This window comes from Hippoglossus hippoglossus, chromosome 8 (assembly GCF_009819705.1).
Source record: "Hippoglossus hippoglossus isolate fHipHip1 chromosome 8, fHipHip1.pri, whole genome shotgun sequence".
Lineage (NCBI taxonomy): Eukaryota > Metazoa > Chordata > Actinopteri > Pleuronectiformes > Pleuronectidae > Hippoglossus > Hippoglossus hippoglossus.
This window is the reverse complement of record NC_047158.1, coordinates 16064600-16090873: the sequence shown is the minus strand read 5'-3', so window position 1 is coordinate 16090873 and position 26274 is coordinate 16064600. Positions and strand designations below refer to the sequence as shown.

Below are 26274 nucleotides of genomic sequence, written 5' to 3'. Positions count from 1 at the left end.
TAAAAATAATCTTTAGATATATCCTAGTTACAAATACATGTATGGATTGATAATATGGGGCGATATGGGAAAAAAATTGGGCCAAGGTTCTCGATAATTATCATTAAATGTCACGTTATTAATTTTAAGTGTAAAGACTGATTTTTGCTCAGTGAAGTGAAGGTTGTGGTTTCAAACTCTTTTATGAGGAGAGAATGACAAACATTTGATAAACAGCAAATAATTATCTAAATCTGAGGTAGACTAATTATGAGTTATACCGCCTTACACAATGCATAACCATTATATCAATATATATTCAACCTTTTTTGCTATTGTTTTATTGCCCACCATGCCCAGCCTTCATTGATATATTTTTCTGTATCATTACAGGATGATGAGGATGTCAGGAAGAGTCACGAGTTGCTGTGCAGCTCTGTTCCTTGCACTGGCCTCTGTGTCAGCTGTACAAAGACTCAATTCAATTAATGATTTGAAGAAAATCAACTTTGGTCAATCTGTGCCCAAACACACTCTTCTACTTCTCCACTGGTTTGCCAACATAGTTGATATCGACAGCAACAACATCATACAGTTGACCTTTGACCCAAACAATGCCGATTTTGGATCGCATCATTATGGCAACTTTGAGGGGATGCTGGAGCAAACGCCTAATGGTTACAAGTACTACACTGTTGGCAATCTACTTCTAGACAGACGTGAACAACTTCCAGATTATGTCGTCCATCCCCAGGCAGAGTATGCGGGAAGAAACTGGGACCGGATCGTGTTCAGAGTCAGGCTGCAGAGCACAGGATGGCAAACTTTGCAACAGATAGATCGAGTGTACATCACACAGCATTATGGGATCCCTGGAAATACGACATATGATCCTGAACATACCTATGAGATCACGATTAACCTCCTGAGAACAATCCGAAAGTTTTCAGTGGGAGCAAACCAGTCACTGTCCAATCTCAGAAAGCGCTATGGAAGTAACACTAGTGATTTCCAGTTATCAGAAATCAGAAACATATGGGGGAACCTTGCTTGTCTTGGACTGCTGTTGTTTATTGTGATCGAGGAAAGGTACAACTTTGACCAACAAAGGGCCAGCCTTCAGAGTGGGTCAACAGGAGGAGGAAACGAGGTTGTGACACAAACTTATATTCCTCATAACAACTTCCAAGGCCCCAGACAAAATCAGGGGAATTGTAAAACATGGTCTGTCATTTTTTGTATAATTGTCGTTGTTGTTGTTGTTGTCTACCTTTACTTTAGTATGAGGTAGGGGAATTCGACAATAAATGAGAAAGATGTTGTCCAAACCAAACATTTTTCTGTTCATTACTTTTTTTAAATTTTAAAATTTTTATTATATTTAACTTCACAAAGAAAAAAAAAAAAAAAAAAGACGAAACATACAATACACAATATTACTTTTAAGATGATTGGGAATCAAGCAGTTAGGACTGATCAATGGACCTGGATAAGGGTTAATTGTAAAAGCTGGTGTATGCTTTGTTTTGCTTTCATGTTTATTTAAATCTTACTTGCCTGGGAAAATTACAGAACAAAAGATTAAGGACATATTTTACATTTATTAGACCAAGAAGTGTGGTCCAAGGGGTTCTACTTACAAAAAATAAACCACACCTAGTTAATTACAGCACAAACTCTTCTTTAAAATAACTTTTTGTACATAGTAAGGCACTATACTGGTCTTAACGCTTCAGGCCTAATTCATATTCAATGTCATGCTCCAGCACGTCTAATCCAGTAGTGGTGACTCACTGTTCTTTCATATGTGTTTCCTAGAGATGAAGAGAAAGTAAATAGCTCTGATACATAGATGAGACCCACAAGTGAAAGGATCGATGGCGTGCTAAGCATAGCTCACATTGATAATGTATTGGTATAAAAAAAATAGATGTATATTTTACATATGGTTTTGTATTCTTGCTATAATATTGTAAATGGGGTGTTCATTGAATACACACTGCTATTTGTTTGGTGTGTAAATAAAAAGATTAAAAGACAACACATTTGTCCATCTCTTCCTTCCACTTCCTCAATTAGCCAACGTGTGGGAGAACAGTGGTCTACAGAAAGACATTTTTGTTTCTGACACAATATGAGATCACTCAGATATAGAAGACCCCCTTGTTTATTCATTGTTGATGAATTCATTTACTTATTCAACATATGGGTTAAACTCCAATCTACATAAAAACTGTAAAAACATCACATCCTCTGTTCCTTTGGTTGTGCTTAAGCCAGTTTCAAATTTAATTCAGCTGAAGTAACTGGATCAGTTTGTGTTAAGGAAATTCACCATGAACCGTTTAACTTTTCTGTTTAAAAAGACAGTCATGGTACAAATAAGACGACAGTAAATGTTTAATAGTGGCCATCAGTGAAAATCACAATGACACTTAAACATGAGTTAAGAAAAAGTATGTAGACAAAGATCAACAATGAAACTTAGTAGAGAGCGTGCCCCCACCAAGGCCCACAAGTCCCCTTAAAGTCACATAACTAAACAGATTCTTTTCAAAAGGACATTTGACCCAAGCTGCAGTACCTTCTGCAACCACCAGCAACAGATTCGTTATTGGTTTCATTTCTAAGGAAACAGGAAGGGGAGTTATAAAAGCTCAAACACAGACAGACACAGACATGATTCCCTATCAGCAGCAAACTAACAAAGGTGAGTGCTCTTATGTTCTGATCACTATTTCCTTGATTTACGTCGGATTTCTCTCAATATGATTGATGAAGCAATTTTAAGTTCTCTACCTGCAGATTTCTACACTGAAAACTTACTCAGGTGAACCATATGTAAAGGGCAGCTGAAAGTTTCTTCTGTTGGATTGAATTTGGAGAGGTTTACAATGTGCTATGTTAGTATTCTTAAAATTTGTTGTGTTATTTGTTAGCGCTTTTTATTGTATATATTATCATATTTCCTTGTTTATATTATGTTATAAGTTTACTAAGTTTATTCTATCGACTCCCTTGGTTTCTGTAATATGGCAATTCCCCCCCCCCCCCAGTGGAACAAATAAAAGGATCATCTTATCCTCTTACACATAATATTTCCAAATTAAGCAACAACACACACATCCAATTTACAGCCTTTAAAGTCCCCCCAGTGGGAATCAAGTTTTTAAATGTGTTCCCCTTTTGTCCTTTATATGTTGAAATAAGTAGTCAGCATCAGGGCTGCCTGTACTTCCACTTTAACACTGCAGTGAACAAATGCCAATCTGAAAAAAAAAATGTTTTTGATTCAGACAGGTGAACAGCTCTTTGTGCAACAGCAGCTGATCTTTACTTACCGCAGCTTAATTACTGCAGGTCAATTTTACAGTTTCAGAATGAAAGCTGCAACCAGCATCACCACAGGCTAAACAAACAACCCATTCCAAACAGGCAGGTTGAGAACGGGAACTGCACTAGTAAAAATAATCTTTAGATATATCCCTAGTTACAAATACATGTATGGATTGATAATATGGGGCGATATGGCAAACAATTTGGGCCAAGGTTATCGATAATTATTATATTAAATGTCATTTTATTAATTTTAAGTGTAAAGACTGATTTTTGCTCCCGAGTGAAGGTTGTGGTTTCAAACTCTTTTATGAGGAGAGAATGACAAACATTTGATAAACAGCAAATAATTATCTAAATCTGAGGAAGACTACTTATACGTTATACCTCCTTACACAATGCATAACCATTATATCAATATAAATTCAACCTTTATAATATTGCTATTGCTTTATTGCCCACCATGCCCAGCCTTCATTGATATATTTTTCTGTATCATTACAGGATGATGAGGATGTCAGGAAGAGTCATGAGTTGCTGTGCAGCTCTGTTCCTTGCACTGGCCTCTGTGTCAGCTGTAGAAAGACTCAATTCAATTGATGATTTGAAGAAAATCAATTTTGACCAATCTGTGCACAAACACACTCTTCTACTTCTCCACTGGTTTGCCAATGTAGTTGATATCAACAATAACCATGTCATTTGCTTGACCTTCGACCCAAACAATGAAGATTATGGCTCGCATCATTATGGCAACTATGAGCAGCTGCTGGACCCACTGCCTTGGGGTTACCAATACTACACTGTTGGCAATCTTAATGTAGACAGTCAAGAACAACTCCCAGACTACGTCGTCGATCCCCTGGCAGAGTATGAAGGAAGAAACATGGACCGCATCATATTCAGAGTCAGGCAAGAGAACACAGGAAGATCTATGCAGACAGATCAAGTGTACATCACACAGCACTATGAGACCTCTGAACAACAGGGGACAAGGTATGACCCGGAACATACATACCAGGTCAGTACCAACCTTCTAAGGCAGATCAGAGAGTTTTCTGATGGAGAACACCAGGACTCACTGTGGGATCTCAGAAATCGCTATGGCAGTAGTGCTGACGATCGCGAGTTAGGGCACATCAGAAACACGTGGGGTAACCTGGCTTGTCTTGGCCTGCTGCTGTTTATTGTAATCAAGGAAAAGCACTCCTCTTACAAACAAAACAAAAGACCTCAGCCTCCAGCAAGAAGAAACACGGAACCTGATTATGTTGTCAACATCCCAGAAAACCCATCCCAGACATATCCCAGACAAAATCATATGGAGACTGATGGTTCGTGTAATTTGAGGGTGACGACCGGCAAGGATGGAGGAGCCAGGATTCTTTGGGAGAATGTTACTGAAAATCAACTAAACAATGGAGTGATGGTAGTGCTTTTCAATAACAATAGGGACCAGGAAGCAAGCAAGACTTTTATGTGCATTGTGGACAGTTCAGGCAGTTGGAACACCTCAGTGCTGCTAAATGACGGTCTTCAGGCTCGACTACATAAGGTGAGGAGACCGTGGTACTTCTGGCAAGTGGTGGGAGAGGAGATATGCAGAGGTCCTGAGTTTAAGAATCCCAGAGCAGACAGCGCAGTCAATATAAGCGGCTACGATGCACACCTCCAGCTCTTTGTAAAAGATGGCAAGGCGTGTGCTCGCTTATTTGTCATGAAGACCTTCAGTAATTGGAAGTCTGAATTTAACAATTCTTGGGTTGGTTTCTATGCCTCTGCAGATAAAGCCACAAATCAGTATGAATGGTGGCAGTGGCAATGGGCAACTAATTTCAGACGTAGCACTGATGTTCAGAACTACCTTTATGATGTATACGATTATCACTCAGGTATGTCCATTGCCCCTGGAGTCCAAGCACGATTCATAGGCCAGCCTGAGGAAGTTAAAGCATGCACTCCAAGCTGGGGGGGATGAAGATGACTGGATATGCATTGCAGACAATGTTTAAGTGGATGGAAAATCAACCCTGCTTTAAAGTTGATTTTATTTGTTACCTGCTTCTTGCACATATTGTTAATCTCTCTTTAAAATGCTGTCCTGTTGTATTATTTGTTTTTCCTTTGTACGTTTCATTTCATTGAGTCTTGAATTTGCCAATTTCGTGAATTTTTTTTAACTGTGACATATTTGTGATGAAACAACAAATGCACTGAATAACAGAACATCTCTAGTTTGCTTGGACTGAAAAGCCTCGGTCTGCTGTGAATAGCTTTTAAAGGGATCTCACCTGTCTGAATTTTATTACACCACAAAATATTAAAACAGCAGTTTCATCAGAACAAAAAGTGAAGTCTCATTGGTTGTATTTCACCAAAACCACATCTGGACATGATTGAGCTGATTGGTTGCACTTAAAAACCTGAAATGATTTAATAATACTGCAATACTGTAATGTTGAAAATTGGGGTTTTATAAATAACACTGTATGTATCAGACCCATGTCAGTGTTTTTATTGCAAGTTAAAGAAAGAGTGTTTTTGTTGAGTGCATGTGTGGCCCATGATGCAAAACACGTACACAGATGAGCGATTTATCAGAAAGATCATTTCCAACCCTTGTGAAATTCACAAGTCCTCGTTTCTAGCCAAGTCCTGAACAGACCTATGAAAAGGCCTTTATGTTTGTGTTGAAGAGATGAGTACCGTTTTAATGTGGTGAAACTCAGCAAGACCAAGCAGGTCATAAGATGAGTCATTACTAATAACTGTTGCAGATTGAGCTTTAAGAAAATACAAATCAAAGGTTCCTCTCTGGAGTGACAGAGTCCAGAGCCAAGGACAAAAAGACAAACAGACACTGCTGTTTGTTGACACATTCATTATCTCATAATACAAGTCCAATACACTGAGTCAAAGAATCGTGATCTACAGGAAACGTCTTACTCCTGCTACAAAATAATACCAAATATTTAGAATCTCCATTTGTGGCAGGGAAATATAACAACGATCAATGATCATTGCAATATAAATTTCATTGCAGCAATAAAACTTAGTGCAACATATACCGATATATTGCTCATGCATTGTGCAAGCAGGGTGAGGAAGTAAACATACAATTGATCTACCTCAGATATGCAAAATGTTTTGCCGTTTGTCACAAAGATGTTTAAAACCAAAGCCTTCACTCAGAAGCAAAAATCAGTCTAAACATTCATCGTGAAAATGATCGATACGAACTGGCCCTGCCCTACATACCAACTAGGCTAATTGATGTTCTAATGCAGTGGTGTTACATTTCTTCATCTCGATTAAAGCACTTTGACTTGTGGTATGTGTGATAAGTGCCATGCCCACCATGATTCTCTGTGTTCAACTGATAATAAGACTGGCCTTGTCTATGTTAACATACATGTTTTAATACTGGCAAAAGAAAGTAACTGAAAATACATTATCACGATTTAAAAAAATAAAAAACACTCGAATGCCACTCAGTGTTATGGACGTTTTCTGGAAGCTGGTGAAAGGAGAACTCGGGCAGCAGCTGATGTCTTATGCAGAAGATTTTAATGTGGACTTGATGCATCAAGGAGACCAGAAGGTGGAACAATATACAAACGCTAACAGAGCAACATGAGCAATTGTCACCCCCAGGTCTGAAGATGTCTCCCACAGTTTCCCCATGCATCTTCCTTTACTTGCGTCACCCATTCTAACAGCACATCCATGAATGGCTAGAATTGCTTTCACTCGCTATGTTACATGTAGGTGTTCACATCCTAAAGTATGCATTCCTAAATCACATTGTGTCCTTACGTCTTGCCACTGGTGAAATACGCAAAAGAGTTAAAGTTGGTGAGAGTTGGTTCCTCTGTCTTGCACATCTGAGTTGGATATGAAAGCCCATCAACATAGACACTACAATGTACCATTGGTTGGTCCTTTATCTATAACCTGACCTTGGGTACTGCTTAGACGGAGAAGGGAGTATCTGTGGAATTAGACAAGACCTATTCTCCTGTATAGATATAATGTAATATACAATATACATAATATATAGTGGCATATACAGTAATGTGTGAGGATGGTCAAAAATTCCTTAACACTCCGTAAAGCGCATACCTCCACCAAGACCCAACAGTACCTTTAAATCCAAGCTGCACCAAATTACACACATGATATCACTGCCTGTTGAGGATATTTTGGAGTACAACAAGAAGAAAAAAAAAAATCTAAACACACAGCAATGAGAGCATTGTTACACAGCATCTCGTGTGTGGATGATCTTAAGCTGCATTTACAAAAGATGTAGGTGGTGACTGCAAACTAACTAAATGTTTCCTTTGTGTGTTCTGACTCCCTTTCTGTCCTGACCAACACAAAAGGCTCCATTACAGGATATCAAAAGAAACCTGTGTGTGTGTCACATGAATCCAGTTCTCTGGGAAAATCGGAAATACTTGGTTGGTTTGGAGGATACATAGTAAACAGCTAAATGAGACACTGTCGCTGCTCTGAAAACAGCTGCTGCAGCCTGTGTGTGTACAGACAAACAGCCTGACAGCTGATCTGCTCTTCCGCATGTCTCTGAACTATAATGAGCTTTAAACGCAGCACTGACATAAAGCTTTAACAAGCCTGAGGCCAAGTAACCTTCCAGGTGAGCAAGGGCAACTACCTGGGTGACAGCATCTCCTGCTGGTTGCTGGGAGAGTTGCAGGCTGAAACAACTATTCCATGTTCCACTGCAGATCATTAGAGCCATAGAATTCAACATGCTATTGAAATCTAGTGATCAGCTTTGAAGAACCGTATCAATATTACCATTTATATAAAGATTTATCCAATTGTGAAAGTAACATTTTGTAGGAGTGTCTTAGAAAAGTTGATGCCATTCACACTGAATCTTGACTGATTAAAAATAAGGAAAAATATAATATATATATATAATAATAATATAATTCAGAAGTGATTGATGAAGGGAGTTCTTCAAAAAAGGTCCAGCAGAGGCACCACACTTTTAAATTTCCGTTCCATTCACTGAATAACAGAAAAGATTTTATCTACAATTAAACAGGAAGTAATGTCTCAACTTTCTCAAACCATGATTTCTGCAACAATCTAGCTAAAACAAAAAAGATACAATCCCACAAATAACTGTCAATACAAACAATCAGCTTTTGTATTTTTACAAGTACATTACAGATAAACCCAAACTCCGTGTAACCACAAACAGAAGTTGCTATGCTGGTTTCACTTTCAAGGAAATAGCAACTTGAGGGAGTAGCGACTCTCACACTAACACAGATCATATACCTAGTGACCGCACACTAAGGCAGGTGAGTGCTCAAATTTTCTAATCACTACTTTTTGATTTAGTTTTCACGCAAGATTTGATTGAGGCATTTAATCCCAGTCTTCTTTGTGAGGGGTTCTCTATTTGTTTCTCCTTTTATTAAATAGTTTTTCTCTATTGAACAACATCATTTGTTCAGACGGTGATGCTACACTTGGTCATTCTTCTATGAAATCTTTGTTGTGTCATAGGAATACAGTCATTTACACATTACCAAAAACATTATTTCCAAATTTCAGCAAAAACAGATACACAATCCTTAATCCACTTTATAGCCTTGAAACATTCACCTACTTTGTTCCATTTCCTGAACTGTGATAATTTAAAATCATACAGGCGATTTACCAAACAAATAATATATTGTCATTATTGTTTGTTATTTCTCAAGTGATACAACACACATTATTTTATAGTTTGATCAGAGGCATTAAAATAATGATGTTTTCACCTCTCCGTCAGGACAAGTCATCCTTTTTTCTATGATTTATAACAATAGACATCCTTATGAACACTGAAACAGGTTTTACTAGTAACTGTTCCTTATCAGAGATACATCCTTGATGCAGCGGCCATTTCAGTATGGACTCCACCCTTTGTTAAACTACTCCTCTCCCATTGGAATACTTTAGAAACAAAACATAGAAGCTCATATTATAGTCAGAAAAACTTTAATAGATTTTCATGTAGAATAAAGATCCTCCTAATAAAACCTAAGCCCTTTCTGCATTAGTAAATACATAAATTATCTCCATCTAGTACTTTCAGACATATGTCTCTCTCTCCCTGTCTTTAAGTCTGTGCCTCACATCTCGAGAAGCATTCATCTCATTGCCTTCACACATAGCATATATATTGTTAAGAGCCCTGGGAAGTGCAGTGTTGAATTTTACGATTTGCAAAATGCATTCAATATCAATAAACTGTGAATAAAGAGACGGTCAGTGCTCTGCAGCAGCAGCGGCGGCTGGGACTCATAAATTTAGGTCAAGGTTGTTCGTACAGAGTCGAGCTTCACCGAACTTGGAAAAAAGCAGGTGAACAGCTCTTTGTGCAACAGCGGCTGGTCTTTACTTACCGCAGCTTAATTACTCCAGGTCAATTTTTACAGTTTCAGAATGAAAGCTGCATCCAGCATCACCACAGGCTAAACAAACAACACATTCCAAACAGGCAGGTTGAGAACGGGAACTGCACTAGAAAAAATAATCTTTAGCTATATCCTAGTTACAAATACATGTATGGATTGATAATATGGGGCGATATGGCAAAACATTTGTGCAAAGGATATCAATAATTATCATTAAATGTCATGTTATTAATTTTAAGTGTAAAGACTGATTTTTGCTCCTGAGTGAAAGTTGTGGTTTCAAACTCTTTTATGAGGAGAGAATGACAAACATTTGATAAACAGCAAATAATTATCTAAATCTGAGGTAGACTAATTATGTGTTATACCTCCTTACACAATGCATAACCGTTATATCAATATATATTCAACCTTTATTGTACTGCTATTGCTTTATTGCCCACCATGCCCAGCCTTCATTGATATATTTTTCTGTATCATTACAGGATGATGAGGATGTCAGGAAGAGTCATGAGTTGCTGTGCAGCTCTGTTCCTTGCACTGGCCTCTGTGTCAGCTGTAGAAAGACTCAATTCAATTAATGATTTGAAGAAAATCAACTTTGGTCAATCTGTGCCCAAACACACTCTTCTACTTCTCCACTGGTTTGCCAACGTAGTCGATATTGACAGCAACAACATCGTACGGTTGACCTTTGACCCAAACGATGACGATTTTGGATCGCATCATTATGGCAACTTTGAGTGGATGCTGGAGCAAACGCCTTATGGTTACAAATACTACACTGTTGGCAATCTCCTTCTAGACGAACGTGAACAACTTCCAGATTATGTCGTCCATCCCCGGGCAGAGTATGCGGGAAGAAACTGGGACCGGATCATATTCAGAGTCAGGCTGCAGAACACAGGATGGCAAACTTTGCAACAGATAGATCGAGTGTACATCACACAGCATTATGGGATCCCTGGAAATACGACATATGATCCTGAACATACCTATGAGATCACGACAAACCTCTTGAGACAGATCCGAGAGTTTTCAGTGGGAGCAAACTCACTGATGATTCTCAGAAATCGCTATGGAAGTAACGCTAGTGATTTCCAGTTATCAGAAATCAGAAACATATGGGGGAACCTTGCTTGTCTTGGACTGCTGTTGTTTATTGTGATCCAGGAAAGGTACAACTTTATCCAACAATGTGCCATCCTTCAGAGTGGGTCAACAGGAGGAAACAAGGTTGTGACACAACCTCATATTCCTCATTGTAACGTCGAAGAACCCAGACAACATCAGGAGAACGGTGACACATGGTTTTTTCTCATGTTAGTGGTTGTATTTATATATGTCTTTGCCATTCTTCGCAGTGCTTTTTAGAGGTAGGGGAAGATGACAAGATATGAGAAAGATGTAGTCCAAACCAAACGTTTTTCTGTTTACTGTTTATTTATTTATTTAGTATTATATTTAACTTCACAAAAGGAAAAAAAAAGATGAAACATACAATACATTACTTTTAAGTTGATTGACCTGGATAAGGGCTAATTCTAAAAGCTGGTGTATGCTTTGTTTTGCTTTCATGTTTATTTAAATAGGTACTACATTATTTTCTTAACACTGTTCTGGTAAATATGGAGATAGAGGTTGTGTTCATGGACCAAATACTGAAAAATCACAGAGTCTTCAGGGTGTCACTGCAGGTCAGCACTAATTTAGGCTAAAGTATCTGATCAGTACATGATCTTCACAAAGTGTCGACATCAGTTACAGACAGTGATGTTATATTAGTTCAGATTAAAACATGCATATTAAAATTTAATTTGCAAGAATCTTACTTGCCTGGGAAAATTACAGAACAAAAGATTAAGGATATATTTTACATTTATTAGACCAAGAAGTGTGGTCCAAGGGGTTCTACTTACAAAAAATAAACCACACCTAGTTAATTACAGCACAAACTCTTCTTTAAAATAACTATTTTTATACATAGTAAGGCACTATACTAGTCTTAACGTTGAATAATTCATATTCAATGTCATGCTCCAGCACGTCTAATCCAGTAGTGGTGACTCACTGTTCTTTCATATGTGTTTCCTAGAGATGAAGAGAAAGTAAATAGCTCTGCTGCATAGATGAGACCCACAAGTGAAAGGATCGATGGCGTGCTAAGCATAGCTCACATTGATAATGTATTAGCATAAACAAAATAATAGATGTATATTTTACATATGGTTTTGTATTCTTGCTATAATATTGTAAATGGGGTGTTCATTGAATACACACTGCTGTTTGTTTGGTGTGTAAATAAAAAGTTTAAAAGACAACACATTTGTCCATCTCTTCCTTCCACTTCCTCAATTAGCCAACGTGTGGGAGAACAGTGGTCTACAGAAAGACATTTTTGTTTCTGACACAATATGAGATCACTCAGATATAGAAGACCCCCTTGTTTATTCAGTGTTGATGAATTAATTTACTTATTCAACATATGGGTTAAACTCCAATCTACATAAAAACTGTAAAAACATCACATCCTCTGTTCCTTTGGTTGTGCTTAAGCCAGATTCAAATTTAATTCAGCTGAAGTAACAGAATCAGTTTGTGTTAAGGAAATTCACCATGAACCGTTTAACTTTTCTGTTTAAAAAGACAGTCATGGTACAAATAAGACAGGAAATATTGAATAGTGGCCATCAGTGAAAATCACAATGACACTTAAACTTGAGTTAAAAAAGTATGGAGACAAAGATCTAGAATGAAACTTAGTAGAGAGCGTGCCCCCACCAAGGCCCATAAGTCCCCTTAAAGTCAAATGCATCAAATTACAGAAAACTCAGATATCAGTCCTCTTAATATGCCAGATTATTTCCTTCAAGATCCATGAATTATCTGGGAAATTGGCAAAAATATTTTTAAAAAATGCCCTATTTTGCGACAGCTAAGAAAGTAGTTAAAAAAATCTTGGAACTGGCTCTTAACAAAAAGTCTCATACTTCAACCAGTTTAGCAGGTTTTGTGTAATCCTGCTGACAAAAAAAAACAGACAGGCGAAAACATAATCTCCTCAATGGAGGTAAATAAGATAATACAACAAACAAGTACTGCCATAAGAAACTAATCTGTGATAATCATACTAGCTGATTATAAGCAAGGATTGATTAGAAAGCCTTTAGTCCAAAAGGACACAGTGTCAAATACCTGCACAGACCAGTTATCTTCATCAACACAAAATCTGAAATGACTTATGGAATAATTACACTTTACAGAATCATTCCTCTGATAATTAAAAGCACAAATAATCAGCTTTTGCATGTTGGGTTCAACAACCCCGACAAAACACTGACAGACTAAACAGATTCTTTTCAAAAGGACATTTGATCCAAGCTGCAGTACCTTCTGCAACCACCAGCAACAGATTCGTTATTGGTTTCATTTCTAAGGAAACAGGAAGGGGAGTTATAAAAGCTCACACACCTACAGACACGATTCCCTATCAGCAGCAAACTAACAAAGGTGAGTGCTCTTTTTTTCTGATCACTATTTCCTTGATTTACGTCGGTTTTCTCTCAATATGATTGATGAAGTAATTTTAAGTTCTCTACCTGCAGATTTCTACACTGAAAAATTACTCAGGTGAACGATATTTAAAGGGCAGTTGAAAGTTCGTTCTGTTAGATTGAATTTGGAGAGGTTTACAATGTGCTATGTCAGTATTCTTAAAATTTGTGGTGTTCTTTAATCGCTTTTTATTGTATATATTATCATATTTCCTTGTTTATATTATGTTCTAAGTTTATTCTATCGACTCCTTTGGTTTCTGTAATATGGCAAATTCCCCCCCCCCCCAGTGGGACTAATAAAAGGATCATCTTATCCTCTTACACATAATATTTCCAAATTAAGCAACAACACACACATCCAATTTACAGCCTTTAAAGTCCCCCCAGTGAAAATCAAGTTTTTAAATGTGTTCCCCTTGTGTCCGTTATATGTTGAAATAAGTAGTCAGCATCAGGGCTGCCTGTACTTCCACTTTAACACTGCAGTGAACAAATGCCAATCTGAAAAAAAAAAAATTTGATTCAGACAGGTGAACAGCTCTTTGTGCAACAGCAGCTGATCTTTACTTACCGCAGCTTAATTACTGCAGGTCAATTTTAAAGTTACAGAATGAAAGCTGCAACCAGCATCACCACAGGCTAAACAAACAACCCATTCCAAACAGGCAGGTTGAGAACGGGAACTGCACTAGTAAAAATAATCTTTACATATATCCCTAGTTACAAATACATGTATGGATTGATAATATCGGGCGATATGGCAAACAATTTGGTCCAAGGTTATCGATAATTATCATATTAAATGTCATGTTATCAATTTTAAGTGTAAAGACTGATTTTTGCTCCCGAGTGAAGGTTGTGGTTTCAAACTCTTTTATGAGGAGAGAATGACAAACATTTGACAAACAGAAAATAATTATCTAAATCTGAGGAAGACTAATTATGTGTTATACCTCCTTACACAATGCATATCCGTTATATCAATATATATTCAACCTTTATTGTATTGCTAATGTTTTATTGCCCACCATGCCCAGCCTTCATTAATATATTTTTCTGTATCATTACAGGATGATGAGGATGTCAGGAAGAGTCATGAGTTGCTGTGCAGCTCTGTTCCTTGCACTGGCCTCTGTGTCAGCTGAAAAAAAACTCAATTCAATTAATGATTTGAAGAAAATCTACAGTGGTCAATCTGTGCCCACACACACTCTTCTACTTCTCCACTGGTTTGCCAACGTAGTCGATATCGACAACAACATCGTACGGTTGACCTTTGACCCAAACAATGACGATTATGGATCGCATCATTATGGCAACTTTGAGGGGGTGCTGGAGCAAACGCCTTATGGTTACAAGTACTACACTGTTGGCAATCTCCTTCTAGACGAACGTGAACAACTTCCAGATTATGTTGCCCATCCCCGGGCAGAGTATGCGGGAAGAAACTGGGACCGGATCGTGTTCAGAGTCAGGCTGCAGAACACAGGATGGCAAACTTTGCAACAGATAGATCGAGTGTACATCACACAGCATTATGGGATCCCTGGAAATACGACATATGATCCTGAACATACCTATGAGATCACGATTAACCTCCTGAGACAGATCCGAGAGTTTTCTGTGAGAGCAAACCAGTCACTGAGGATTCTCAGAAATCGCTATGGAAGTAACACTAGTGATTTCCAGTTATCAGAAATCAGAAACATATGGGGGAACCTTGCTTGTCTTGGACTGCTGTTGTTTATTGTGATCCATGAAAGGTACAACTTTATCCAACAATGTGCCAGCCTTCAGAGTGGGTCAACAGGAGGAAACAAGGTTGTGACACAACCTCATATTCCTCATTACAACTTCCAAGGCCCCAGACAAAATCAAGGGAATGGTGACACATTCGCCCTGGTTCTTCTCATTTTCGTGGCTTTATGTATATTTGTCTTTGCCATTCGCAGTGGTTTTTAGAGGTAGGGGAAGATGACAAGAAATGAGAAAGATGTTGTCCAAACCAAACGTTTTTCAGTTTATTACTTATTTTACTCAATTATCTTTTTTAAATTATATTTAACTTCACAAAGAAAAAAAAACAACATACAATACGCAATATTACTTTTAAGATGATTGGGAATCAAGCAGTTAGGACTGATCAATGGACCTGGATAAGGGTTAATTCTAAAAGCTGGTGTATGCTTTGTTTTGCTTTCATGTTTATGTAAATGGTTACTACATTATTTTCTTAACACTGTTCTGGTAAATATTGAGATAGAGGTTGTGTTCATGGACCAAATACTGAAAAATCCCAGAGAGTCTTCAGGGTGTCACCTCAGGTCAGCACTAATTTATGCTATAGTACCAACGTAAAAACTATCTGATCAGTACATGATCTTCACAAAGTGTCGACATCAGTTAAAGACAGTGATGTTATATTAGTTCAGATTAAAACCTGCATATTCAAATTTAATTTGCAAGAATCTTACTTGCCTGGGAAAATTACAGAACAAAGGATTAAGGACATATTTTACATTTATTAGACCAAGAAGTGTGGTCCAAGGGGTTCTACTTACAAAAAATAAACCACACCTAGTTAATTACAGCACAAACTCTTCTTTAAAATAACTATTTTTATACATAGTAAGGCACTATACTGGTCTTAACGCTTCAGGCTTAATTCATATTCAATGTCATGCTCCAGCACGTCTAATCCAATAGTGGTGACTCACTGTTCTTTCATATGTGTTTCCTAGAGATGAAGAGAAAGTAAATAGCTCTGATGCATAGATGAGACCCACAAGTGAAAGGATCGATGGCGTGCTAAGCATAGCTCACATTGATAATGTATTAGCATAAACAAAATAATAGATGTATATTTTACATATGGTTTTGTATTCTTGCTATAATATTGTAAATGGGGTGTTCATTGAATACACACTGCTGTTTGTTTGGTGTGTAAATAAAAAGTTTAAAAGACAACACATTTGTCCATCTCTTCCTTCCACTTCCTCAATTAGCCAACGTGTGGGAGAACAGTGGTCTACAGAAAGACATGTTTGTTTCTGACACAATATGAGATCACTCAGATATAGAAGACCCCCTTGTTTATTCATTGTTGATGAATTAATTTACTTATTCAACATATGGGTTAAACTCCAATCTACATAAAAACTGTAAAAACATCACATCCTCTGTTCCTTTGGTTGTGCTTAAGCCAGTTTCAAATTTAATTCAGCTGAAGTAACTGGATCAGTTTGTGTTAAGGAAATTCACCATGAACCGTTTAACTTTTCTGTTTAAAAAGACAGTCATGGTACAAATAAGACGACAGTAAATGTTTAATAGTGGCCATCAGTGAAAATCACAATGACACTTAAACTTGAGTTAAGAAAAAGTATGTAGACAAAGATCAACAATGAAACTTAGTAGAGAGCGTGCCCCCACCAAGGCCCACAAGTCCCCTTAAAGTCACATGCATCAAATTACAGAAAACTCAGATATCAGTCCTCTTAATATGCCAGATATCAGTCCTCTTAATATGCCAGATTATTTCATCCAAGATCCATGAATTATCTGGGTAGTTGGCAAAAACAGCAAAAAATGCCCTATTTTGCAACGGTAAAGAAAGTGGTTAAAAAAATCCTGGAACTGGCTCTGAACAAAAAGTCTCATACTTCAACCAGTTTAGCAGTTTTTGTGTAATCCTGCTGACAACAAAAACAGACGGGCGAAAACATAATCTCCTCAGTGGAGGTAAATAAGATAATACAACAAACAAGTACTGCCATAAGAAACTAATCTGTGATAATCATACTAGGTAATAATAAGCAAGGATTTATTAGAAAGCCTTTAGTCCAAAAGGACACAGTGTCAAATACCTGCACAGACCAGTTATCTTCATCAACACAAAATCTGAAATGATTTATGGAATAATTACACTTTACAGAATCATTCCTCTGATAATTAAAAGCACAAATAATCAGCTTTAGCATGTTGGGTTCAACAACCCCGACAAAACACTGACAGATTCTTTTCAAAAGGACATTTGATCCAAGCTGCAGTACCTTCTGCAACCACCAGCAACAGATTCGTTATTGGTTTCATTTCTAAGGAAACAGGAAGGGGAGTTATAACGGCTCAAACACAGACAGACACAGACATGATTCCCTATCAGCAGCAAACTAACAAAGGTGAGTGCTCTTTTTTTCTGATCAATATTTCCTTGATTTACGTCGGTTTTCTCTCAATATGATTGATGAAGCAATTTTAAGTTCTCTACCTGCAGGTTTCTACACTGAAAACTTACTCGGGTGAACCATATGTAAAGGGCAGCTGAAAGTTTGTTCTGTTAGATTGAATTTGGAGAGGTTTACAATGTGCTATGTCAGTATTCTTAGAATTTGTTGTGTAATTTTTTATCGCTTTTTATTGTATATATTATCATATTTCCTTGTTTATATTATGTTATAAGTTTATTCTATTGACTCCTTTGGTTTCTGTAATATGGCAAATTTCCCTCCCAGTGGGACTAATAAAAGGATCATCTTATCCTCATACACATATTTCAAAATTAAGCAACAACACACACATCCAATTTACAGCCTTTAAAGTCCCCCCTCAGTGAAAATCAAGTTTTTAAATGTGTTCCCCTTTTGTCCTTTATATGTTGAAATAAGTAGTCAGCATCAGGGCTGCCTGTACTTCCACTTTAACACTGCAGTGAACAAATGCCAATCTGAAAAAAAAAATGTTTTTGATTCAGACAGGTGAACAGCTCTTTGTGCAACAGCAGCTGATCTTTACTTACCGCAGCTTAATTACTGCAGGTCAATTTTACAGTTTCAGAATGAAAGCTGCAACCAGCATCACCACAGGCTAAACAAACAACCCATTCCAAACAGGCAGGTTGAGAACGGGAACTGCACTAGTAAAAATAATCTTTAGATATATCCCTAGTTACAAATACATGTATGGATTGATAATATGGGGCGATATGGCAAAAAATTTGGGCCAAGGTTATCGATAATTATCATATTAAATGTCATGTTATTAATTTTAAGTGTAAAGACTGATTTTTGCTCCCGAGTGAAGGTTGTGGTTTCAAACTCTTTTATGAGGAGAGAATGACAAACATTTCATAAACAGCAAATAATTATCTAAATCTGAGGAAGACTAATTATGTGTTATACCTCCTTACACAATCCATAACTGTTATATCAATATATATTCAACCTTTATTGTATTGCTATTGTTTTATTGCCCACCATGCCCAGCCTTCATTGATATATTTTTCTGTATCATTACAGGATGATGAGGATGTCAGGAAGAGTCACGAGTTGCTGTGCAGCTCTGTTCCTTGCACTGGCCTCTGTGTCAGCTGTAGAAAGACTCAATTCAATTGATGATTTGAAGAAAATCTACAGTGGTCAATCTGTGCCCAAACACACTCTTCTACTTCTCCACTGGTTTGCCAACATAGTTGATATCGACAGCAACAACATCATACAGTTGACCTTTGACCCAAACAATGACGATTTTGGATGGCATTATTATAGCAACTATGAGCAGGTGCTGGACCCACTGCCTCGGGGTTACAAGTACTACACTGTTGGCAATCTCCTTCTAGACAAACGTGAACAACTTCCAGATTATGTTGCCCATCCCCGGGCAGAGTATGCGGGAAGAAACAGGGACCGGATCGTGTTCAGAGTCAGGCTGCGGAACACAGGACGGCAAACTTGGCAACAGATAGATCGAGTGTACATCACACAGCATTATGGGCACCATCGAAATATGACATATAATCCTGAACATACCTATGAGATCACGACTAACCTCCTGAGACAGATCCGAAAGTTTTCAGTGGGAGCAAACCAGTCACTGAGGACTCTCAGAAATCGCTATGGAAGTAACACTAGTGATTTCCAGTTATCAGAAATCAGAAACATATGGGGGAACCTTGCTTGTCTTGGACTGCTGTTGTTTATTGTGATCGAGGAAAGGTACAACTTTGACCAACAAAGTGCCAGCCTTCAGAGTGGGTCAACAGGAGGAAACAAGGTTGTGACACAACCTCATATTCCTCATTACAACATCCAAGGCCCCAGACAAAATGGGTGGAATTGTGAAACATGCATTCTCATTTTAGTGCTTATATGTATATTTGTCTTTGCCATTCTTTGTTCCCTCGGGCATTCCAGCGGTAGGGGAAGATGACAAGAAATGAGAAAGATGTTGTCCAAACCAAACGTTTTTCTGTTTATTACTTATTTTACTCAATTTTTTTTAAATTATATTTAACTTCACAAAGAAAAAAAAAAGAAAAAAAAACGAAACATACAATACGCAATATTACTTTTAAGATGATTGGGAATCAAGCAGTTAGGACTGATCAATGGACCTGGATAAGGGTTAATTCTAAAAGCTGGTGTATGCTTTGTTTTGCTTTCATGTTTATGTAAATGGTTACTACATTATTTTCTTAACACTGTTCTGGTAAATATTGAGATAGAGGTTGTGTTCATGGACCAAATACTGAAAAATCCCAGAGTCTTCAGGGTGTCACCTCAGGTCAGCACTAATTTAGGCTATAGTACCAACGTAAAAACTATCTGATCAGTACAGGATCTTCACAAAATGTCGACATCAGTTAAAGACAGTGATGTTATATTAGTTCAGATTAAAACCTGCATATTCAAATTTAATTTGCAAGAATCTTACTTGGCTGGGAAAATTACAGAACAAAAGATTAAGGACATATTTTACATTTATTAGACCAAGAAGTGTGGTCCAAGGGGTTCTACTTACAAAAAATAAACCACACCTAGTTAATTACAGCACAAACTCTTCTGTAAAATAACTATTTTTATACATAGTAAGGCACTATACTGGTCTTAACGCTTCAGGCTTAATTCATATTGAATGTCATGCTCCAGCACGTCTAATCCAGTAGTGGTGACTCACTGTTCTTTCATATGTGTTTCCTAGAGATGAAGAGAAAGTAAATAGCTCTGATGCATAGATGAGACCCACAAGTGAAAGGATCGATGGCGTGCTAAGCATAGCTCACATTGATAATGTATTAGCATAAACAAAATAACAGATGTATATTTTACATATGGTTTTGTATTCTTGCTATAATATTGTAAATGGGGTGTTCATTGAATACACACTGCTGTTTGTTTGGTGTGTAAATAAAAAGTTTAAAAGACAACACATTTGTCCATCTCTTCCTTCCACTTCCTCAATTAGCCAACGTGTGGGAGAACAGTGGTCTACAGAAAGACATTTTTGTTTCTGACACAATATGAGATCACTCAGATATAGAAGACCCCCTTGTTTATTCATTGTTGATGAATTCATTTACTTATTCAACATATGGGTTAAACTCCAATCTACATAAAAACTGTAAAAACATCACATCCTCTGTTCCTTTGGTTGTGCTTAAGCCAGTTTCAAATTTAATTCAGCTGAAGTAACTGGATCAGTTTGTGTTAAGGAAATTCACCATGAACCGTTTAACTTTTCTGTTTAAAAAGACAATCATGGTACAAATAAGACAGGAAATATTGAATAGTGGCCATCAGTGAAAATCACAATGACACTTAAACTTGAGTTCAAAAAGTATGGAGACAAAGATCTAGAATGAAACTTAGTAGAGAGCGTGCCCCCACCAAGGCCCACAAGTCCCCTTAAAGTCAAATGCATCAAATTACAGAAAACTCAGATATCAGTCCTCTTAATATGCCAGATTATTTCCTTCAAGATCCATGAATTATCTGGGAAATTGGCAAAAATATTTTTAAAAATGCCCTATTTTGCGACAGCTAAGAAAGTAGTTAAAAAAATCCTGGAACTGGCTCTTAACAAAAAGTCTCATACTTCAACCAGTTTAGCAGGTTTTGTGTAATCCTGCTGACAAAAAAAAACAGACGGGCGAAAACATAATCTCCTCAGTGGAGGTAAATAAGATAATACAACAAACAAGTACTGCCATAAGAAACTAATCTGTGATAATCATACTAGGTAATAATAAGCCAGGATTGATTAGAAAGCCTTTAGTCCAAAAGGACACAGTGTCAAATACCTGCACAGACCAGTTATCTTCATCAACACAAAATCTGAAATGACTTATGGAATAATTACACTTTACAGAATCATTCCTCTGATAATTAAAAACACAAATAATCAGCTTTAGCATGTTGGGTTCAACAACCCCGACAAAACACTGACAGACTAAACAGATTCTTTTCAAAAGGACATTTGATCCAAGCTGCAGTACCTTCTGTAACCACCAGCAACAGACTTGTTATTGGTTTCATTTCTAAGGAAACAGGAAGGGGAGTTATAAAAGCTCACACACAGACAGACACAGACACGATTCCCTAACAGCAGCAAACTAACAAAAGGTGAGTGCTCTTATTTTCTGATCACCATTTCCTTGATTTACCTCGGTTTTCTCTCAATATGATTGATGAAGCAATTTTAAGTTCTCTACCTGCAGGTTTCTACACTGAAAACTTACTCAGGTGAACCTTATGTAAAGGGCAGCTGAAAGTTTGTTCTGTTAGATTGAATCTGGAGAGGTTTACAATGTGCTATGTCAGTATTCTTAGAATTTGTTGTTGTGTTGTTATTTTACATCGCTTTTCATTGTATATATCATCATATTTCCTTGTTTATATTATGTAATGTTTACTCAGTCTGTTCTATTGACTCCTTTGGTTTCTGTAATATGGCAAATTTCCCCCCCCAATGGGACTAATAAAGGATTATCTTATCCTCTTACACATAATATTTCCAAATTAAGCAACAGCACACACAAACACATCAAATTTACAGCCTGGGTGTGACTCAGTAGCTGGAATAGAATTGCTGAAATAATTATTTATTTCCAAGCTAGAAAGTGAGTTATGCATTTGTTTATTATTTGTACTTGACTGCAAGCCAAGTTTCCCCATTGTTTAAATAATGTGTAATTGTTGTTATTAATCAAGACAAAATACAAAAACTTGCTATTGTTAGTTTGCTAATGTATATTAATTTAATGTATACCTCTGTAAACTAAATTAATCATCTAGTGATCAAAACAAAAAATGGATATTAGATATCAGAATTATCAATCATGGGGATAATCAAGCATTTGGATCCATCCTTTGTTGCAAATACAAGTATGGGTTGGGAATTCTCAGTATGAATGAACAATCCAGCTAATATTTTCTAAATATCATTACAGGATGATGAGGATATCAGGAAGAGTCATGAGTTGCTGTGCAGCTCTGTTCCTTACAGTGGCATCTGTGTCAGCTGTACAAAAGCTCCAGTCAATCAATGATTTGAAGAAAATCAACTTTGACCAATCTGTGCCGAAACACACTCTTCTGTTGCTCTACTGGTTTGCCAATGTAGTTGATATCAACAATAACCATGTCATTTCCTTGACCTTCGACCCAAACAATGAAGATTATGGCTCGCATCATTATGGCAACTATGAGCAGCTGCTGGACCCACTGCCTCGGGGTTACCGGTACTACACTGTTGGCAATCTTAATGTAGACAGTCATGAACAACTCCCAGACTACGTCGTCGATCCCCTGGCAGAGTATGAAGGAAGAAACATGGACCGCATCATATTCAGAGTCAGGCAACAGAACACAGGAAGATCTATGCAGACAGATCAAGTGTACATCACACAGCACTATGAGACCTCTGAACAACAGGGGACAAGGTATAACCCGGAACATACGTACCAGGTCAGTACCAACCTTCTAAGACAGATCAGAGAGTTTTCTGATGGAGAACACCAGGACTCACTGTGGGATCTCAGAAATCGCTATGGCAGTAGTGCTAACGATCGCGAATTAGTGCACATCAGAAACACGTGGGGTAACCTGGCTTGTCTTGGCCTGCTGCTGTTTATTGTAATCAAGGAAAAGCACTCCTCTTACAAACAAAACAAAAGACCTCAGCCTCCAGCGAGAAGAAACACGCAACCTGATTTTGTTGTCAACATCCCAGAAAACCCATCACAGACATATCCCAGACAAAATCATATGGGGACTGGTTCGTTGAATTTGAGGGATGAGACTCAACTTACGGTGACGACCAGCAAGGATGGAGAAGCCAGGATTCTTTGGGAGAATGTTACTGAAAATCGCCTAAACAATGGAGTGATGGTAGTGCTTTTCAATAACAATAGGGACCAGGAAGCAAGCAAGACTTTTAAGTGCATTGGGGACAGTTCAGGCAGTTGGGACACCTCAGTGCCGCTAAATGATGGTCTTCAGGCTCGACTACATAAGGTGAGGAGACAGTGGTGCTTCTTGAAAGTGGTGGGAGAGGAGATATGCAGAGGTCCTGAGTTTAAGAATCCCAGAGCAGACAGCGCAGTCAATATAAGCGGCTACGATGCACACCTCCAGCTCTTTGTAAAAGATGGCAAGGCGTGTGCTCGCTTATTTGTCAAGAAGACCTTCAGTAATTGGAAGTCTGAATTTAACAATTCTTGGGTTGGTTTCTATGCCTCTGCAGATAAAGCCACAAATCAGTATGAATGGTGGCAGTGGCAATGGGCAACTAAATTCAGACGTAGCACTGATGTTCAGGACTACCTTTATGATGTATACGATTATCACTCAGGTATGTCCATTGCCCCTGGAGTCCAAGCACGATTCATAGGCCAGCCTGAGGAAGTTAAAGCATGCACTCCAAGCTGGGGGGGATGAAGATGACTGGATATGCATTGCAGACAATGTTTAAGTGGATGGAAAATCAACCCTGCTTTAAAGTTGATTTTATTTGTTCACCTGCTTCTTGCACATATTGTTCATCTCTCTTCAAAATGCTGTCCTGTTGTACGATTTGTTTTTCCTTTGTACGTTTCATTTCATTGAGTCTTGTATTTGCCAATTTCGTGAATTTTTTTAACATTGAGAGATATTTGTGATGAAACAACAAATGCACTGAATAACAGAACATCTCTAGTTTGCTTGGACTGAAAAGCCTCAGCCTGCTGTGAATAGCTTTTAAAGGGATCTCACCTGTCTGAATTTTATTACATCACAAAATATTAAAACAACAGTTTCATCAGAACAAGAAGTGAAGTCTCATTGGTTGTATTTCACCAAAACCACATCTGGACATTATGAGCTGATTGGTTGTACCTAAAAACCTGAAATGATTTAATAATACTGTAAAGTCTTCTCTGAAATGTCTTTTTGTAAATCCTTATAATTGCTCTGGTATGGTCATAAAGTTCCAGGCTTTATTCATGCCACAATGTCATGCTCCAGCACGTCTAATCTAATAATAGAGACTCACTGTTGCTTCATCCTGTGTCTCGTACAGATGAAAAAAAAGTACATAGCTGTGATGGATAAATGAAAGAGTGAAAGAAACTATGATCTGCTCTGATAATGTATTAGCTTTTAGAAACTGGATTGTATTCCAAGTATGGTTTTGTATTCTTCCTGTAATGTTGAAAATTGGAGTTTTATAAATCACACTGTATGTATCAGACCCATGTCAGTGTTTTTATTGCAAGTTAAAGAAAGAGTGTTTTTGTTGAGTGCAGGTGTGGCCCATGATGCAAAACACGTACACAGATGAGCGATTTATCAGAAAGATAATTTCCAACCCTTGTGAAATTCACAAGTCCTCGTTTCTAGCCAAGTCCTGAACAGACCTATGAAAAGGCCTTTATGTTTGTGTTGAAGAGATGAGTACCGTTTTAATGTGGTGAAACTCAGCAAGACCAAGCAGGTCATAAAATGAGTCATTACTAATAACTGTTGCAGATTGAGCTTCAAGAAAATACAAATCAAAAAGGTTCCTCTCTGGAGTGACAGAGTCCAGAGCCAAGTGTTAAAGACAAACAGACACTGCTGTTTGTTGACACATTCATTATCTCATAATACAAGTCCAATACACGGAGTCAAAGAATCATGATCTACAGGAAACGTCTTACTCCTGCTACAAAATAATACCAAATATTTAGAATCTCCATTTGTGGCAGAGAAATATAACAATGATCAATGATCATTGCAATATACATTTCATCACAGCAGTAAAACTTAGTGCAACACATACCGATATATTGCTCATGCATTGTGCAAGCAGGGTGAGGAAGTAAACATACAATTGATCTACCTCAGATATGCAAAATGTTTTGCCGTTTGTCACAAAGATGTTTAAAACCAAAGCCTTCACGCAGAAGCAAAAACCTGTCCAAACATTCATCGTGAAAATGATCGATACGAACTGGCCCTGCCCTACATACCAACTAGGCTAATTGATGTTCTAATGCAGTGGTGTTACATTTCTTCATCTCTATTAAAGCACTTTGACTTGTGGTATGTGTGATAAGTGCCACACCCACCATGATTCTCTGTGTTCAACTCTGATAATAAGACTGGCCTTGTCTATGCTAACATACATGTTTTAATACTGGCAATAGAAAGTAACTGAAAATACAATATCTCGATTTAAAAAATAAATAAAGAAAACACTAGAATGACACAAGCTGGTGAAAGGACAAATCTGTGGAATTAGACAGGCACTATTCTCCTGTATAGATGTAATGTAATATACAATATACATAATATATAGTGGCATATACAGTAATGTGTGAGGATGGTAAAAAAATCCTTAACACTCAGTAGAGCGCATACCTCCACCAAGACCCAACAGTACCTGTAAATTCAACCAAGCTGCACCAAATTGCACACATGATATCAGTGCCTGATCTTTTCCCCATTCCCTGGGAAAAGAGGGAAAATGTCAACAAACGCAATGTTGAAGAAAGTGGATTATTCCTGGATCCGCCCCCTGAACCAGACCAACACCAAAATTGAATGGGTTCTTCCCTGACCCACCACATCCTTCCACAAAGTTTCTTGGGAATCTGTTCAGTTATTTTTCTGTAATCTTGCTGACATACAAACAAAAGGACAATGGTGAAAACATAATCTTGG

At 37.6% G+C, this 26274-nt stretch overlaps 3 protein-coding genes and 1 long non-coding RNA gene across 12 annotated transcripts in view; 2 read left to right on the top strand and 2 right to left on the bottom strand.

The window, feature by feature from the left end:
- The window catches only part of LOC117766980 (septin-9-like), an 86995-nt gene that overhangs the window by 24313 nt on the left and 36408 nt on the right, over positions 1–26274 (bottom strand). The window lies entirely within an intron of this gene.
- LOC117766989 lies at positions 1347–11763 on the bottom strand. Its single transcript, XR_004614803.1, has 2 exons — positions 11286–11763; positions 1347–1464 (listed from the first exon to the last, which is right to left on the bottom strand). It is a non-coding gene; the product is annotated as an uncharacterized LOC117766989 (long non-coding RNA).
- On the top strand, positions 2616–24815 carry LOC117766981. Of its 4 annotated transcripts, XM_034594463.1 has the most exons (3): positions 2616–2689; positions 3820–4656; positions 23373–24815. In XM_034594463.1, the coding sequence occupies exons 2-3, from the start codon at positions 3821–3823 to the stop codon at positions 24025–24027; spliced, it is 1491 nt and encodes a 496-aa protein (XP_034450354.1). In that variant the 5' UTR covers positions 2616–2689; position 3820; the 3' UTR covers positions 24028–24815. The 4 variants fall into 4 exon arrangements, with proteins under 4 accessions (XP_034450354.1, XP_034450355.1, XP_034450356.1 ...); XM_034594464.1 differs by lacking the exons at positions 2616–2689; positions 3820–4656 and adding an exon at positions 17450–17493 and having other exon boundaries at positions 22539–24815; XM_034594465.1 differs by lacking the exons at positions 2616–2689; positions 3820–4656 and adding an exon at positions 21620–21709 and having other exon boundaries at positions 22538–24815.
- On the top strand, positions 12922–20516 carry LOC117766982. Of its 2 annotated transcripts, none has more exons than XR_004614802.1 (2): positions 12922–13268; positions 14386–14553. XR_004614802.1 is itself a non-coding variant. In XM_034594467.1 (2 exons), the coding sequence occupies exon 2, from the start codon at positions 18611–18613 to the stop codon at positions 19517–19519; it is 909 nt and encodes a 302-aa protein (XP_034450358.1). In that variant the 5' UTR covers positions 12934–13268; position 18610; the 3' UTR covers positions 19520–20516. The 2 variants fall into 2 exon arrangements, 1 of the variants encoding a protein (XP_034450358.1); XM_034594467.1 differs by lacking the exon at positions 14386–14553 and adding an exon at positions 18610–20516 and having other exon boundaries at positions 12934–13268.